Source organism: Echiichthys vipera (assembly GCF_963691815.1).
Source record: "Echiichthys vipera genome assembly, chromosome: 4".
Taxonomy (NCBI): domain Eukaryota; kingdom Metazoa; phylum Chordata; class Actinopteri; order Perciformes; family Trachinidae; genus Echiichthys; species Echiichthys vipera.
The window spans coordinates 7,594,913-7,613,053 of NC_139829.1; the positions used below are offsets into that span (position 1 = coordinate 7,594,913).

At 40.3% G+C, this 18,141-nt stretch overlaps 2 protein-coding genes across 5 annotated transcripts in view; one reads left to right on the forward strand and one right to left on the reverse strand.

The window, feature by feature from the left end:
• Nucleotides 1-163: 163 nt before the first annotated feature.
• On the forward strand, nt 164-4,024 carry LOC310946055 (eotaxin-like). Its single transcript, XM_083912340.1, has 4 exons — nt 164-303; nt 2,697-2,820; nt 2,918-3,032; nt 3,583-4,024. Exons 1-4 carry the CDS (start codon nt 243-245, stop codon nt 3,613-3,615), a joined length of 333 nt encoding a protein of 110 aa, XP_083768466.1. The 5' UTR covers nt 164-242; the 3' UTR covers nt 3,616-4,024.
• A 5,773-nt stretch (nt 4,025-9,797) lies between these two features.
• rusc2 (RUN and SH3 domain containing 2) overlaps nt 9,798-18,141 on the reverse strand; it is a 42,374-nt gene continuing 34,030 nt past the window's right edge. For all 4 annotated transcript variants that reach the window (XM_083912486.1, XM_083912485.1, XM_083912484.1 and 1 more), the window contains 7 exons: nt 17,284-17,360; nt 16,036-16,210; nt 15,580-15,685; nt 15,024-15,070; nt 13,865-14,930; nt 12,896-13,066; nt 9,798-12,529 (listed from right to left, as the gene is read on the reverse strand). In XM_083912486.1, the coding sequence (XP_083768612.1) occupies nt 12,322-12,529; nt 12,896-13,066; nt 13,865-14,930; nt 15,024-15,070; nt 15,580-15,685; nt 16,036-16,210; nt 17,284-17,360 (1,850 nt within the window). In that variant the 3' untranslated portion in view covers nt 9,798-12,321. The remainder of the gene's footprint in view (nt 12,530-12,895; nt 13,067-13,864; nt 14,931-15,023; nt 15,071-15,579; nt 15,686-16,035; nt 16,211-17,283; nt 17,361-18,141) is intronic.

Sequence of the window (18,141 nt, forward strand, 5' to 3'; positions counted from 1 at the left end):
AAAGTGTTATGACTTGTTTCTCGGTTCATGATGGACCTGATTGACTTCTGAGTGAAGTGACCCAGGGGAGGAGTGACCTGGGAAAAGGAAAAGTGAAACTGAGTGGACATCTCATATAAGAGCAGCCAGACCAGCCAGAGGCAGTCACCTCCTCGTCCTTGTACTCCTGCAGGTGCTGAAAAGGGAGAACAGGCTCAGCCATTCAGCCTCCAGAGACGACTTCACCAGCTCAGCAACCGGACATGGCTCTGTGGGGTGACACCAAGCTCCTCTTCTGCATCCTCTTCATCACCTGCTGCACTGGTGAGTCTTTTCCTTCCCAGCATCCTTTGCATTTGGCTTCAAAAGGAAGCAAAAGTGAGCAAAAGAGGAAGAGGAGGAAATTTCCTCAACATTTCAGCTTTAAATACACGTCTGTGGGCTTTTTACTTGAGCAGATCTTAAGCAGTGGTGGGAGTTATAGGATTATTATTCAATTTGAAGAAACAGAACGACAGTATTCATTAAATAGAAAGTAAATTATAATATCCATCCATCCATCTTCAACCGCTTGTCCCTATCGGGGTAAATTACATTATATAAGATATAATATAAAGTAAATATTAAGTAAAAAATAAGTCTATTAACCAGTTTAATATTAAAAACTATGCAACACCTAACAGGAAAATGAAACAAATACCTTTAAAACATTTTGCTTGTCTGAATATTAGTTATCAGAGCAGAGTAAACACAGTAAGAGTGCAGGGAGGGCGTGCTGCTGGTATTTCCCTCTATGCAGCTCCTACGTTGTAGTTAAAGTTAATGATTAACGGCTGAAAATCCCAGTCAGGGAGTGTTGTTGTGATTTGTGTGTGTCCTGCACTTGTCCCTCAGAGGGGACACTGACCACATCCTTAGTGATGATCATTTCCTCCCTGAATTTCCTCCTGAGGGGTCAACTCCAGCGTCCAGAGTTCAGCTGGCAATTTGCAGAAAACACTGACAATATGTTTGTTTTATTATACTTTTATGAGAGAGTTAGATATCTTTTTAAACTTTATTGAGAGCGCACAAGTTAAATTTCCATTTTGTACTCTTACAATATTATGGGTTTTTTGCCTTAAAACAAGTAAAAAATAGTAATAAAGTTATGCTGAAACACCGTGCATGCATACTCAAACATATCAGATGTGTTTGCAGACACAAAAAGGTCCTATAATGAATATTTATTGAGCACAAGCACAACGTTTCGACACTGTTATGTGATCAAGAAGAGTCACATACTGTCTATTTAAGATATTAAGACAAAAATACTACAAATGCTGATGTTTTACTCTTACATACCTTATTTTCTTTGTGCACCACTTAAGTGCAATAATTTAATCTTGCTGCTCATTTTTGTCATATACAGTCATACATATTTTATCTTATACATTTACTCTACATTTTACTTATCTGATTTAACTTTCTGTGAATTTTATTTGACCCGTATTCTTACATCTACCTCATAAATATTTGACTAAGGGTTTATTGTTTACTGTAAATACTGTATACTTTCTGTATTTATTTAGCTAAGAGTTTATTGGTTATCCATACTGTATTTTTTTGTATACCTCCCTCATGTTTTTGTAAGCTGCTGGAAATTTAATTTCCTTGCGTCATCCCAAAGGATCAATAAAGAGAAGTTTAAGTCTAAGTCTAAGTTTTTTCAAAAGAAAAGAGAAAGAAAGAGGAAAACAGGGGGGAAAAAGTAAAATGAGAATCTTTCTGTAGACCTGCAGAGATCCCAGTCGCCTGTTGTCAAACAAGTCACTCCAAATAAACCTCACGTAACCCAATAGATCTTTTGAATTTGAGCCAGATGTCCTTATTGTGTTTCTGCTATAAATCCTCATCACTCAAATGTTTGATGGGCTGGAAAGTGCCAGCTTGCCACACCTCATTATTCACCCACACACATACAGAACAACATAATATCCTCATAAACAAAAGAACGTTTGCATGTGCAGTAAATAAAACTTCTGTTTTGCAGCAGATTTGAATTGCACAAGATGGTTTGCTTTGGTTTGGTTTGTTTGTGTGTAAATCAAGTTATAGCTTGAACTGGACTGTATAATTACAGTCATCATAAAGCAGTAATCAGTTTTGTATTATTGCTTACAGTGGATTTCAGTTGATTTCAAGTTTTGCAGGGATGACGCATTTGCCTAGGATGACCCAGAAGTTAGATAGCATCGCCCAAGTTCCCTTGACAAAAAGCCAAATGGGATTTTTCTATTGAATTTTTGTTTTATTGCAGAAAATCAACGGTTTATGATACTTATACGTTTTGTTCTGCAAGATGATCTTCACAAATAATGACCACTTTTATGATTTTGGAAGCATAAATGCAATGACCAGGAGTAAAAAGCGAATGTAAGGCTATATAACCAACTACACCACAGTTGCATGCCTGCGACGTCACCACCTGTAGCTTCCAGTATGTGCTTTTTATTTTTGATATGTGCACGTTTGGTGTGACAACGTTTGAAGTCTCATTAAGCCACTTGTTTGCATCCATCAAAAATCAGTTGGGTGTTTACTGATATATTTAAGTCATGGAAAGCAATATAAATCTAATATATTTGCACATTTCATATCTGCCTTTGAAGCCTATGTACTGAATGATGAGGAGGGACAGTTTATGCTAAACTAATTTGATCTTCTTTGTCTTTCAGTGGCATTGGCGGAGATACCCATTGACTGCTGCTTGAGTGTCAGTAACAGAACAATTGAAAAGTCCAGGGTTGCAGACTACAGTAGACAGATCGGTGGACGTGGCTGCTCTATTGATGCGATGATGTAAGTTTTAGGTGAATGGTGGTTCTAATCAGTAGATGGGACAGACTACAGGTTATCACATTCGTACCCTGACCTGGATGATTTGGTGTTCTTGCAGTTTTGTGGCTAGACGTGGCAAGAAACTCTGTGTGCCTTCTGATGAACTGTGGGTCCAAGAGGTGGTGAAGCATGTGGACAACCTGAGGATACTCTGCAAGAAACTCCACCACAAGGTAACTTATCTCAACATATTTTCACCAACCAGTTCAAAGGATTATGCGAAAAGTCGGGGGAGTCAACCGCAGGGCTGATTCTGCAACTTAATCAAAGGGCACGGTGTTAAATAAACTCAATGCTAAAATTCCAATCAAACTACTACTTTAAATGTTCATGGTAAGATCTGAAAGTTTGATGTTGTCCCACCTACTGCAATGTTGGACACAATCTGAAGTCATTTTAAACCATGATGCTCACCAGCCATCTTAATCAACACAATACTTGAGAATACTCTCACTACATGAGATTGAATCAATTTTAGTAGAGTGTAACCTGTAAGTGTCACACAAAATCTTTACCAAAACCGTCCTCGTCAAGCCTAATTGAGTTGTTAAGTATGGTGCAAGTCAACCGTGAAACCACAAACACCGCCACTGGCTTTGAGTCATGATGAGAGTATACATACTCTAAACTGTCTTCATCTCTCATCACTTTGGGGCAGAAGTGTCAGTTTAAAAGAATTATTACATAAATGGCTTGGTTTCTAAATTATTTGTGCGTCTACAGGGAAAACGTTGCAATGGAGTGAAGCATGGGTAAACTGAAAGTGACCTGGGACCCCTTCAGAAACCACCACAACAACAACAACAACAACAACAACAACAACAATAACAGAGCCGGAGATGAGAAGGGTTAGATCAAACCTAATAAGTGAATGAAAAACTGATTTCTATTATAAAAAGAGAGCTTTCCCTATTTTACCATTGTATTTTATAAAATTGTTGGAGTCGCAATTCAATTAAAACATATTGAAGGATTTTTTTAATATATATATATATTTTATGGTATTTCTGTTGAATTGTAAAAGAAATAGAAAGAGTGTAAAATGGGAATGTTTGTAAGAGTTATGCAGCTCATTAATGTTACTGTGAGCAACTGAACTGCTCAGGCAGCACTTGGTTGTTCGTTGAATGGGTTTACTTGATTTATTTTAAAAAATAAAAGTCCCAAAATCCCTTGTGTGACTATCATTCTTTGTCGATGACTCTCTTCACTCTGTTACGAGTGAAAGGAGTAAAGGATCCGTGTTTTTCTTTTTGTTTACTTTGAATCTCAATGCAGCTGCAAAAGTAAATCTTGGTTTCATTTCTAGTTTTGGTTTGTTTGGTTTGTACTGAAATCATAACAATGATGTTAACCGGACATGTCTCAGAAGAACCAACTATAATTCAAGGACATTTCTCAATGGGGTTATGTTTGAGGTTTAAATACACATCTGTGTTTTGTTTTTTTACCTTCACTTGAAAATGCATTTGCATTAAGAGTTTGACTGTTTCTGAAAGAGGGTGTAGTCTGACAACCGCTATTCCCCTAATCCAGATAAGAAAATACTCCATTAAACCCTGTCAAGGAATAAAAAATATAAATTGTAATATAATTCATAATAAAGTCTTGTTTTTCCAAATCCTGAGCATGACTAGTATTCTCTGTCGATGACTCTTCACTCTTATGGGTGAAATCGCAAAATTTCTTTTTGTTTATGTTGAACCCCATAGCAGCTGCAAAAAAATCTTGGTTTCGCTTGTAGTCTTGGTCTGTTTATGTTCACACTGCAATCATAACAAATGTGTTTACTAGACAAAGTCTCAGTTGCTGTACTGACTGTGCCTTCTTGTTAAGAAATAACAAAGAAGCGTCTACTTTTTGAACATAAGGCACTAAATATTAATGTAACACCCATAAATCTGTAAGGATTGAAGGATGAAAAACATAGCTGCTTTAGCTTTTTGGGGATTGTAACCTGCATGGGGTTTAAATTTGTATAGATGTGCAGAAAGACTGATACAATTCCATGATTTATAATGAAGAAAGACATATACAGGCAGGTACAGTGTCAGAGTCAAGGTAAAGTCGAGGTCATGGTGGCTTGTTTGGCTTTGCCTGAGGGAATTACCTACAACTCAGAGAGTTGTACATTAAACACAGGGTTAACAGGGGAAGATTAAAAAGAAAAGGTTAAGATGGTTCATAAAAACACATGAAACAGTTCATTAATCAAACATTTCTTCTACTTTTTTTAATGATGCTGTTTGATAAAAAAGGGCACACTCATACTGGCCATCCGTACCGTGCCCAAGCACGCTTCACAGCAAAAGTCTATTGTCGTGGCCCGGTTGAGAGAGGTGGACTTTAGTAAAGCATGGATGCATGTGTACGGGCACAAGCGAGCGCACGTGTACGAGCACAAGTTTTTTTTGTCCATTCTGCAGCCGTGGTGTGTTGCCCGTTTGGTGAGAACTGTTTGTGCATCCTTTACCTGGGCCTGCCCTTTCATGTCACCTCTGCCCCTACTCATACCAGCCTGTGCTCCTGAGAGAGGTGGGACCAAGTCATTGTCTTGCAAGTCATAAGTAAGTCTCAAGTCTTTTCCCTCAAGTCCGAGTCAAGTCCCGAGCAAGACTGACGAGTCTCAAGTCAAATTCCGAGTCCTAAAGTTTGAGTTTCGAGTCCTTTGCGTTGAAAGGAGCCAGTTGAGGTGGTTCAGGCATCTAGTAAGGATGCCCCCTGGGCGCCTCCCTAGGGAGGTGTTCCAGGCATGTCCAGCTGGGAGGAGGCCTCGGGGAAGACCGCGGACCAGGTGAAGAGATTATATCTCCACACTGGCCTGGGAACGCCTCGGGATCCCCCAGTTAGAGCTGGTTAATGTGGCCCGGAAAAGGGAAGTTTGGGGTCCCCTGCTAAAGCTGCTGCCCCCGCGACCCAACCTCGGATAAGCGGATAAAGATGAGATGATGAGATGAGATGAGATGCATAATTTTAAAATCTGTATTTATTTATATATTTATTAAAACAAGTGAAATTGAAATTGCAGGACATTACACTATTAACCAGTAATTTTTAACATTCTTAACTGTAATTATTTGTACAAAAGTGCTAACATTGTATTTCCATTACATATTGCAATTTAACTAGTTCCACAGCAGTTTCTGTCCTGTCTTGATCGCATCTCATATTGCCTGTGTGTATGTGTATGTGTGTTTGTGTGTGTGTGTGTGTGTGTGTGTGTGTGTGTGTGCGTGCGTGCGTGCGTGCGTGCGTTCGTGTGTGTGTGTGTGTGTACATGTGAGACACATGAACATAACAAGGAAAATGGTTGTGCTTTTTATATTTCAGGGCCCTACGCTGCGTTGCATTTGTAAAAGACTAAATTGGCCAAAAGTCTGTCTGTCATTTGTGCACGATGAGGACGTAGTATGATGCCGCCATGCTTATATGCTTAAAAAGTATGAATAAGGGAGTGAAGTCGCTTCTGCACTGTAACGTTTACAGTGAGTTTACAGCTGCATTGATTTAACTACACAGCAAAGAAAAGCTACTTAACGTTAGCCAACATTAGTTTACATTCAAAACTTACCGTTTTTCATTCAACTTCAAATGTTGAAGGAAGATTGATATTTATATTTTGTCAAGTCGAGTCTAAAGTCATCAAATTCATGACTTGAGTCTGACCCGAGTCAAAATCATGTGACACACCTCTGGCTCCCAATAACCTCCACCAAGTGTCCAAAAATAATATTGCAAGATGGTTGTAAACTCAGTAATGGCATGCCAGCAATGAACAGAAATGGCTCCTACAGAAGGTAAAACAAAAAGTCCAAAACTCACATTTCTACACACCATGTTGTGTCATTGTCAATGTAACATGATATGTCGCTGTACACTGCTGTCCCATTCCTGTTTATACCATTTAAGGCCATGCAGCCTGTCACACTCAAGCACTTTGCAGGGGAAGTCAGATAAGTCCGTGATGGTTTAGGGTTGAGGGTTCTCTGGAATCTTTGAGGAACTTCCAAAAACCACCAGATTTATTTTTTTTTACAATAATATTTGAATTGAAATAAAATATGGTTTCAATAACACTTTTTCAAGCTACATTTCTTTGACTTTGGACACCTGCTTCTTTAGATCATGGATGAATGAATTAATATATGAATTTGGGTTCATACTTTTGTCAGATTTTTGTCGGATGTACTTAATGTTGCAGATTTGAATACAGTAGCAGGAGCCTGTGAGTGAAGCCCATGCTCCCCTTAGTTAAAGATCCCTCAGCTCCATTGTGTTTGAGCTTTTGTGGCTGTTGAAAAGCTGAGTTGTGAGTTTGCATAACTCAACTTCGAAAGTAACTTGAAACCTTTAAAACCTTAAGTGCATGAGACGTTAATTAGGCTTCTCTGTTGAGGGACTTCTGTATCCATAACCAACAGGGTAAAGTGCACATGATATCTGCAGGAAGTGTCATCAGAGAGAAAACTTGTTTGTTCAGTGAAATAACGTTTTCTTCTCTAGATTTTGCTCAGGAGTCGAACCTGTTACTTTCAGATAATGAGTGATGATTGATTCCCCTGAAATTTAAGTTCCCACCACCACAACAGACCTATTTATTCAGATCATCTTTAATCTGAGAAGTTAAAAGGCTGTGTAGTGTCACACACTCATTGTTTAATCATGCTATCCACTTGGATAAAAAAGGAGTACATTTCACAATTAGGTTGTTGGGCAGAGCCCCTTGTCTACAGTAACTGTACAAAAATAAATGTCTAAAATCCTTGTTTATTCAAAATTTAAAGTGCACAAGTAGAATCCATGAAATAAGTGCCAAGAAACTGAAGGAAACCGTTGAATGGCAAATACCAGAACAGCACTATAACAAAGGTGAGGGAAAGTACTGGAATAAAGGATTGTCAGGATGATGCAAGCAGCGCTATTCTCCCCACGTTGCCAAGTTCCTGAGCTTGCTCTCAGTTGTGACTGTGCACAATCTGAATGATCCACCACACCTTATGGATTTCCACATGACTTAATTGTTCCAAAAGATCTTATGTAGTTCTTTGTTCCTTGTGACAAATGCATGAAAGATGATGAACTGTGACGCTAATACAATTCGCAGAATAGTGTGTTGGTTAAGGCAGGTCTGGACGAGGCGCTACTGCACAGATTCATAGAAACATTATCAGAAATATGATGCTTTTTTCTTGGAAAGTCTGATCATTTTCAGATACACTACATAGCCAAAAGTATGTGGAAACTTGAATAACCATATGTGATAGTTTCCGGGAAAAAAATGGGCTTTTCATGCCTCTAATTGTCAGGTTGATGATTGTTGAAATGGAATGGGGGAGAGAGAGGAGGCAACATTGTGAGAGACCACTCTACCACGTGAGCTTTAGTGAGGTCCAACACTGATGTTGGGTGATCAGGTCTGGCTGACAGACTGCGTTTCAGTTCATCCCTAAAGTGTTGGATGGGGCTGAGGTCAGGGGCTCTATGCAGACCAGACAAGTTCTTTCACACCAAACTGGGAAAACCATTTCTTCATGGAGGTGGCTTTGTGCACGCAAGGGGACATTGTCATGGTGAAACAGGAAAAGGGTCTTCTCCAAGAGCAAAGTCAAAAAATGTTGAGTTAAGATTCAATGATGGTTGGTTACCTGCCAACACAGCAGGCAGACTTACCTGACCCCAGCCAAGACCTCAGATTTCTCAACACAGACTTTCATGTAACTGGTGTTCCTGCTGATTTTGGTAATACAAAGCTAACAGTCAGTGAAATGTTTGCACACCAAATGCTTAAATTTGCTTTTGGCTGCAGCGGTACCAATTGGTAACACCAATTAAACATATTCCCCATTCTGCTGTTTGTGCATCATTTTATAAAAAAATTGTACAAATCTTATTTAGGCAAGCTTGATTTTGCAAGTTTGAAATAGTTCCTTCATTGAAAAATGCATTTTAAATAAACCTATTGGCTACAATAGCACATAATGTCGAGTCACCGTGATCCTGTAAACGCAAAGGTGACTTCTGGAGGCAATTCAGTCTGACAGGAGAGGGTACAGACTGTCAGACACTACAGGCTAATATAATAAGACAATAAATAAAACGGAAACGAAATATATACTAACAGTGTGACTGTACTGATGTGAGTTGGCACAGTTCAAAAGAGCCTGAATATTGCAGTTCAGTGAACTCAGCAGATCCAGATCATCTTTAAAACATCAGCACCATCTGGGGGCTGAAGTGCATCCTCACCAACAGACACGATGAAGGCAGTATGATTATATTAAAACTGTAATACATGGCGGGGCATCTTGCTTTCTTTCATTTATCTACTTCCGTTCTGCCATAGCAAAACAGAAAAATGCTGCTGAAAATAAATTATCTTTCAGGGGAGATAGTGAGCAACTCCTTGCATACAAAATATGTTAGTCTTTTGAGGATAAAACACTCAATACTCAAAAGCAACTGTAATAGTAACAGTGGCTGTGCTAAGGTGAGGAAAAACATCTGAAAACATCCACAGAAACAAACTACGTCTTTGCTTTTCACCCATGTGCTGTTTTAACGTCTCAGCTCGCACATGTGTTTGTTGGCTTTGTGCACATTTGAGGATGAGCTTCTTGCTCTTTCATTCAACAGGAGAAATTGTTATCTGGTATTTTGAGAAAGTAATGGAATGATGTACATTATATGGAAACAAATCAGCAAACCTCAAACAAGAATTGACACTTACAAACAAATTGGTTTTGTCAGATCACCCAATGAGGGGGCGCAGAATCTGTTTAGCCCTTTTATATACCATCTATGATTCAGCCGGTAGAAAGTTCACAGTTAGTTTGAAACCTTTCTGCCTACGCTCTGGTAATCTCCACAACCCTCAATTTTTTGGCAAATCAATGCACAACAAAAGCACTGTTAAGGAAAAAAGACACAGGAGCCATTGAGTCTGTGATCACATGAGCACTTTGTTATTGAACATCCATAGTAGTTTGATAATGTCATACGTACACATCATATAGCCTGGAGACAGAGAAAAGAGCAGTGTCACTGATGCTAAAGGTATTTACAGGTAGGCGGAGGCAGCAGCAGCCGAGGGGAGAATAGCAGATCAAAAAATTAGAGAAGCTTTTTCTTTTCTTTCTCTCGCACAACATCTCAGCGAATCAAATACCAAATCAACGTGAATCTCTTTTTGCCTCTTTGCCCCTGAGCCTCTGTCTCTGCTTTTATTACTACTATGTGTTTGTTTCTGTCTGCCCACTGTGAACTATGCAGGATGTCAATGAACAGCAAAACTGCCTGGAGGACCCAAAAGGACACCACTCGTCACACACTTCCACTGTAGCTGTATGTGAAACTACCTGCTTCCTGTACTTAACATAAAATGCATCATTAAATCATCAGTAATAACATTGATACCTGTAGCTCTATGGCAGAAAGGATTTTGAATATATTTACAGCTCAATGAATGCCGAAATTAAACGTTTTAATACATTAAAAAATGTACAATAATGCAACAAAAATAAAATTTTAAATGGTAAAATTATATATGTTTTTCAAAAAAAATTCACAAGCATTCATTTATTTAATAAATGTACTCTGATTTTACCATTTTATAATGGGAACTATTTGGATTGGGCATCTGTATACAGTCCACTCAACATCAATCCAGGTATTCTGTATATAGCCTTAATTTTAGTTCTTCGTCAACTCATTTTAAAAGCCACATGTTACACCCGGGCATTGACAAGTAGCATGTTCATACCAACACAGGACTACCCACCATCACAAAATGTGCTGGGGTTTCCCTTTTTAAACATCAAAAAATATCACCTTTATATCATCTCTATACTTTTCTTTGAAGTCTCTGGAGGCGTAAATGTGGGAAAATGTCACATAGCATATATAAAATATAACATCAGGACAAATATTAGTCATTAAGTGTCCAACAGGGTAATTCACCCTGTTCTCAAGCGCTTTAAGGCATAGGTAAGATCATTTACTTCTTCTCTAAATGCTTTTAACTAATTAGCAATCATTTCCAAGGCTGGATCCCCAACACATTCTCCTCCGCAATGCTTTGCTTTCATTGAACATCCTTCCCTGTCTTTCCTGTAATCCTTTGCTAACTGAACTGGTCAATAAATAAACAGAACTCACCACAAGTGTAAGTCATATATGCATTTACAGAATGTACCGTTAGAGCAACTGCATAGCTCAAACTGGCGCCGCTCCGTTTGAAGTTTGACAGATCGAGGGGGAGACCGAGGGGAAACAGGATTGTAGGGAACATTTTTTGCAAGGTTACATGCACTTGAGGAACGTCAGCCATTGATTCATCCATCCAATCTTTCGTCTCCATCTAAACAGGCTTTGACGAGCAGTGATCAAATAAGTACGGAAGCCCTGAGAGCCAAGAAGGATCAGATTTTTTTTTAATCCATGAAAACAGTTTTTTTCCCAGGTGTTTGTTGTTGTAATATTCATTTCGGCCATTGTTCTCTTCTAAACAGGACTGAAAGCATCCTGTTTTCTTCCAGGTGAGTTGGAATTTATCCATGCACTCTAAACACGAGGTACATATATTATGTTTAAGCAAGTTATGTAACATTACTGTCATGTCCCTGCATGAATTCTTCATGTTTCTAATAGTAAAGGCTTGTATCTGCTGCTTTTTTTTTAACTTTTCGACACGCTTTTCTTAGCTTGCTTTATTAATTTTCACAGATGAAAAAAAAAACTATTTAATTCTGGTGAAAAAAATCTTTCCTGCATCTCAAGGCTGCCATAAATAAGACGGATGGAGAACGGAAGCAGATTTAAACTTTCAGCCGTCTAAACAACCTCCTTTGTGGTTTTCTTCTCTCCTAATATGAATATTAATAATATGCTCAATCAGATGTGGATTTTCTTTAACTTTTACATCAACCACCTTAAATCTTACAAAGCAAAGATTCACTGGTTTCTACACAAATTTAAAATCGCCACCAAGAAGTAAGCAACAGGACATCAAACAGACCCCGGCGTTTGACGGAGCACTGTGTTCAGAGTGTGGCACAGCGAGGTGAACATACAGACAGTACAGCAAAGTGCAGCTAGGCATGTTATATTATTATATTGTGAAGTTGACCATCTGTAAGTAGTTCCCTCCTCTTAGAGATGGATGATATATACACTGGACAGTCACATAGTTGAGCTAGTAGCACAGCTTCGCGCAGAGAAGTGTGGGTCCGAGTGTCTTTGGGTTTCTTGTCTGGTCTTTTGGTTTTTGGATGTATGCATGCATACTTGTCTGGATGTACCCTTTTAGGTTCTGGCCTGCATGCTTCCCTTGCATGTGTCCGTACATAATCTTCATCATCTTCATATTTTCTACAATGTTTTTTTCGGGAATCATGCCCGATGTGCAGGTTTTTGCTTCAGTAGGTGTGCGGCTGTCTCTGAAGCAGTTTTCCTCTCAGCTTCCGCTCAGCACTGCCCGAGTCCAGCGGCGTCCTGGCTGTCCTCCATGCTATCGAGGGTAACATAGATAATGGGGACCAAGCCCCGGGTGCAGCCCAGGGAGCACAGCAGCCAGTCTGAGTCAGCCTTGCTCAGAACCCGCAGGATGTCGCCCTTGTTGAAGCTCAGCTGGCCTGGCTCGGTGGCTATGTGGTGGCACAATGCTCGTACTTCACTGAGGAATGACAGAGGACATGGAGAAAATCTATGAGTCAATGGACAAAAAATAACTGGTGACAATGAATAATTTCAGGCCATTTTAAAAATCAAATATACCAAACTTGTGGCAGCCCATTTTAGAGGTGTCAGTCTGACAAAACAAATAATATGGAGATATCCCCGGGGTCTTTATGAAATTATGGTGGAAACGATTGATCCGGTAACATAAATATACAAAAATCATAATCATATATTTTTATTGTCCAATTATACATGATTTTAAGTTTAAAATCTACAAAGAGTTTGTATTGAGTAAACGGATAGTAGGGCACTTGGTTCTTCAAAGGCAGTTGTTTTTTAATTTTTCTCGCTCTCTGTTTACCACGGAGGTTGTTGTCTGGCTTCAGTTGGTTGTGTTGATGATGGTGCAGGTTTGGTTTGGGTGTGAGTCGGTGTGGCTGGAGGCTCCGCCTTCTTCCCACTGCCTGCTCCAATAGTCTGAGCTACAAGGTCGAGAACAGAGCGATCCAGAGAAAGCCAACCTGATGGTGGCCTGAGGGAGAGAAACACAGCATGGAAAAGTGTGTAATGTATTTCACTAAAGTAACATCTTGTAAAAAAAGGGTGACGTGTTTTAAACTTTAAATATATGGCTGATGTTATTCACACTGCATTCTGAAGCTTTTCAGGAAGCTCACAACATATTACATTCAATATATTGATTATTGCACTTCTTTGTCACATTACATTAGATATTATTGTGCTTTAAACAACCAAAATGATGTTTTGTGACAGCGTTCTGGAGAAGGGTGACAAATTAAGGGAAAACATGTGAAAGTTTCATGTTTCAAAATGTGTTCACAAGTACACTTGGCATCCTCAGTGACCTACATTTCAAACAGCAAGTGCATCATTCAAAATCCAAGCGCTTCTCGAACTTTGAAAACACCCCATTAAAGAGAGTTTTAATGTGAAAAGAGTTTTAAGGATTTCCATCACCAGTGTGTGTGTGTGTGTGTGTGTGTGTTTGTGCGCACGCACGCGTGTTCATGGTAATGAAGGAACGTGTCACCCAGTGTAACAGTGTATTTTTATCTGTTTGTGTCTGTAGATCTCCCTGAAATTCACCAAAAGTTAGCACTGAATAATGCATATTTAAACATACAATTAGAGAAAACATATTTGTGCAAATGTAAGTAACTGACTGGGGAAGCTTAATGGTGATATCTATTAGTTTCGCCTGTAGTGTCTCCCCTTAACGGAGCTTTATAGAACAGAAGAATGTGATCAGGATTTGGATACACACAAAATACTTGACAACGAGAAAAACACTGAATATCCTCAAACTTACCTGTTCTTTTGAGCTTTTGCCTTCTGCTCCGCTGCCTCCACCCTGGAAGGAGAACCAACACTCGATCCAAAGAGCCTGCTCCAGCGCAGACTCTGTCCCTGTGAGGGGCTCTCCTCCTGGGCTGCAGCTTGAGCTCCGGTCCCTGTGACCTTGGCAGGTTTTGTCTCTTTCTCATGGCTGAGAACAGAGTCTGGTGGGCTGCCCATCCACGAAGGCCTTCCCCTTGATCCAGCCGACTCTCCGCTCGAGCTACTGCTGCTTTTTCTGCTTCTAAAGTCCTCCCCTTCTTGGCTTGACTCGGCCCCCTCCACCACTCCCTCTCTGGTGGGCGGCAGCTGGTTTTGTCTTCTCTCGGATGACTTCCTCCTCTTCTCAGTCTTAACAAACTTTGACCCCTCTGTGGACTGGTCGATGTAAACCTGTGAGGACTGCATGAGCTGGTACCACCAGCCCGCCTGTCTCTCTTGCCGCTGACGCCCCTCCTCCGTCACATCCTTCTCTTTTTCCTTCCTCCTGTCCTTCTCACCTTCATCTTGGCTCTCTTGTCCTACGCCTTTCATTCTCTGCGCATTCATCCCCCTCTCCTTCCAAAGATTGGAAAACCCTGCTTCCATCGTTGCCGGTCTGCTAACGGTCCCGGCTGTCATGCTCTCAGTTGTTGCTCCCTCACTCCTCAACCTCTGTTTCCCTACCGCTCCCTCTCTTCTCTGCCCTACCCCTTCCATCCTCGGCCACGTTCCCTCTCGTCTCAGCCCAGCCCTCTCTTTCTTCACCTCTGCGCTCGAGTCTCTGACCATCTCGCTTACGGTGGTGCTCCATCCCCTCATGAGCTGGAAGGTGGAGCGAGTCGATTGGTCGACACCCTGGCCTGCAGAGCACAGCTGCTCTTTGCGACGGAGATGCTCCTGGCCCTTTTGCAGGAGATGCGGTTCAAACAGCAGGTCCAGGTCAAACGGGAGGAGTGATAGTGGCTGCAGTAGGAGGAGGAGCTCCTCAAAGAGCGGCTGACACGCCCCCAGCGACAGAGGAAGGAAACCCCACGGGTTGTAGTGTGCTGCTACAATATCTATGGATAGTAAAAAGATTAAGAAGTGAGACGTTACACATATGGACATTAAATCACTATCTGGGAATCTAAAGGGCAGATGATGAGACTTGCCTTCATGTGTGTAGAGGTGATTGAACCAGAATTCCAAAGATTTTAGGCTGAAATATAAGGAGAGGCTCATTTTAAAATCACAGCAGGATAAATGCAACATCACTATCCTTCAGGACAATTTTAGGCATCATCACACTCACAGCTGCGTCTTTCAAGCAACGATGCCATGGTTTAAAATGAATCCGGTGGAACAAAGTCCTCTCAAATCACAGTACGCTTACATTACTGAATCAAAACGCCTTTTAAACACCAACATGAGTCAGCCAAAGAATTCAAAATAGCCTTTCTGGTTGAATAAGGGATAAATAATAATAAAAGTTTAATATCCACTCTCTTTTAGCTCTGTTTAAAAATATAGATTCAAGATTCAAGAAAACCTAATTTATCCCAGAGGATCAATCCAGTTCACAAAAGAGGGTAGGAAAGGGGGGATGACAGGAGGAGAGGAGGAGGAGAGGATTAAAAAAGAAGCAGTTTGTAGCCGCTTTAAAGAACCTGACCACGAGGATGAGAGCCATCGTTGTGAAAAATACATAAAGCGGGATAAAGGACTTACTTGAGCAGGCCGAATATGAAGGCGTTGAGTCTACTGCTGTGGCTGGTGAGCTCAGAGTACTGGCTCACCTTTGAGAACAGGCTGTGGAGAACACGTGTGGACGGGCCTGACAGAGACAAACACATAAAACATCTTCACTATATCATGTTAAGCGCCTCATTGTTCTCTGACCTATCACCTCATACGGCTGCTATCACTGTATCTACAGTATAATTTCAGTATAAAAGTCCATCTTCAAATACGGTTAAATAACAGTTTTCCTCCATGTTGTGGCTCAGGGCGTCTACAAGACAGGTTATGTAAAATAAGAATAATCTGCTTTGGAATTTGCAGATTGTGATGTTATTTAAAGGCATATTAAGCATGAAGCTGAAATGCGTTGATATGATGAAATTGCAGCCATCTTGAACTGCCCCATCTTTAACTAAATGTTAATTCAAAATGTGGCGTTCTCACCCAAATGTGTGGAGGCCTCCACCAGGCTCCAGGGCTGACAACGCCGTTGTCCAATGATCAGGTCCAGGACGTAGGCCTTCAGGCCATCCTGCAGCACCTCGTGCAGGGCCGGGCACAGGTACTTCAGGATGAGGTGACCTACGTTGGGACTCACCCAGCTGTTCCCCAGTTTAGCCTGGCAGAAGAGAAACATTAGGGGATAAAGGGAATGAAAGTGAATAAATGAGACTCAGAGACAAGATGTGCAATGACGCAATTCTTCTGGTCCATTTTTAGCCAAAGCAGCTTTTGTCCTTTTTCTACCTGTGAGTGTAGAAAAGGACAAAAGCTTCTGTGCATCATCAGAATGAAGAAACAGAAGGTAAAATATATGATCTGTTTTCAATCACTTCCTGATGCTAGGTTGTATTTTCCTGCCTGTCATCTTCTCTTAGCCTTACTTCATTAACTGTTTTATGAACTCTGTGTAAATATCCACATTATGTGCCAGAAATTCAGATTCCTGGTTGAAGTCCAAAAGTAATTTGGGACCAATTAAATTTCTGAAAATGTTTGTGGCGGTGAGTTTATGGCTCGTGTGCTGTATGATTAATAAGGACATGTGAGTCCTAAACCTAATGTGACACTAAGTTGAATACACAAGAAAAACACACCTTGAAAAGACAAACATAGTTTTAGGATTTTATAGACTAACTCAGTCTTTGCTGTTGCTGTTGTTATGGAAGAAGTACTCAGATCCTTTACTTGAGTAAAAGTACAAAGACAATAATGTTAAACTAGTTCAGTACTGCATTTAAAATCCTTTTTTACAAATACAAAAGCATCATTAGCTAATCAAAAGTACTTGTTCTGCCATATGTTCCAGATTCATCAATGTGAAAGCAGCATCTCTTTTAAAATCAATGTTTTGTATTAATCATTTCAGATTATATTATTTCAACTTACAAATACAGAAAAGGAGAAAATAATAATAATTTACTGAGTAAAGTTCAGAGTTTTCCTACCAAGGGGTCAGGCAGACCACAGGTTTAATCTGAAACAAGACATTATATTCTATAAGCTTATTTAAGTAAAATATTGACTTGAATTCAAAGGACTAAAAACTCTGAGATGTGGTGAAGTAGAAGTATGACGGGTCAAAAGTGTCATACTTGAGTAAACATATATAAACGGTGATGCTAGAAAACAGATGCCGCCATCCGAGTGTGCAGTCAGTTTGTGATTAGCAGTCATCAAAAAACCTCCTACCTTTACATCTGGGTCTCGACTGGTGCCAAAGTGTGCCACGATCAGATCCACTGCTGTGTTCACGGCTTTCACCAAACCTTAGAAAGACAGAGTTCAATTTTTCATTTTTGGTTACAAATAACAGTCTTTGCGAGTGAGTGTCACATGATGAAAAGTCATTTTCTTTGTGATAGTCTGCTATTTGTTTCCTTTATTTTCCTTTCCTCTGTAGGGAAGTTTAGCACAACAGCTGCTGTATCCTTCACCGTCTTTGTGTTTGCAATCTGCATCAATTCATTGTTTGTTTTACTTAGGCAGTAATTACTATTTGCCGGCCGTAAGCCTGATCAGACAAAATGCACTGAAACATTGACAAAGACCATGATCCAACGCCTACTAAGCACTGATTTTAGCTTTACTTATTTAATTATAATAACATGCATGATAGCCAAACTGTACTTCTTGGCTTGTGCATCTGTTAGATAAATGACGCCGTGTATCTAAAACAAAGGTGGAAAAGGTTCTGTAAATCTGTCCCGTGGGGTCCTGCTCAGGTACGCTTCAGCAGTGTAGCTGCTGGTCCGTACATGAAGGTAAAGCTGGAGGATCCATCTGAAGGATGATCTTTCTGCCGCCTCAAGAGGCCTTCAATTACCCTCCTCACTGTTAAGTAGCCTTTCTGCAGCGAGAGGCACTTGATTTAAGCACCTGCCAACGACATCATTTCACTCCCCGTTCTGCATGTCAACGACAATGCATGCTCTGGAAATTTTATTTTTCCAAACTGTAATCTCAGCTTTTTTATCTGATGCTGTCTGCAGTGCAGCAGTATTCTGGGCCATCCTTTGAGCTCACAGAACAAACCTGACTTGTATCTAT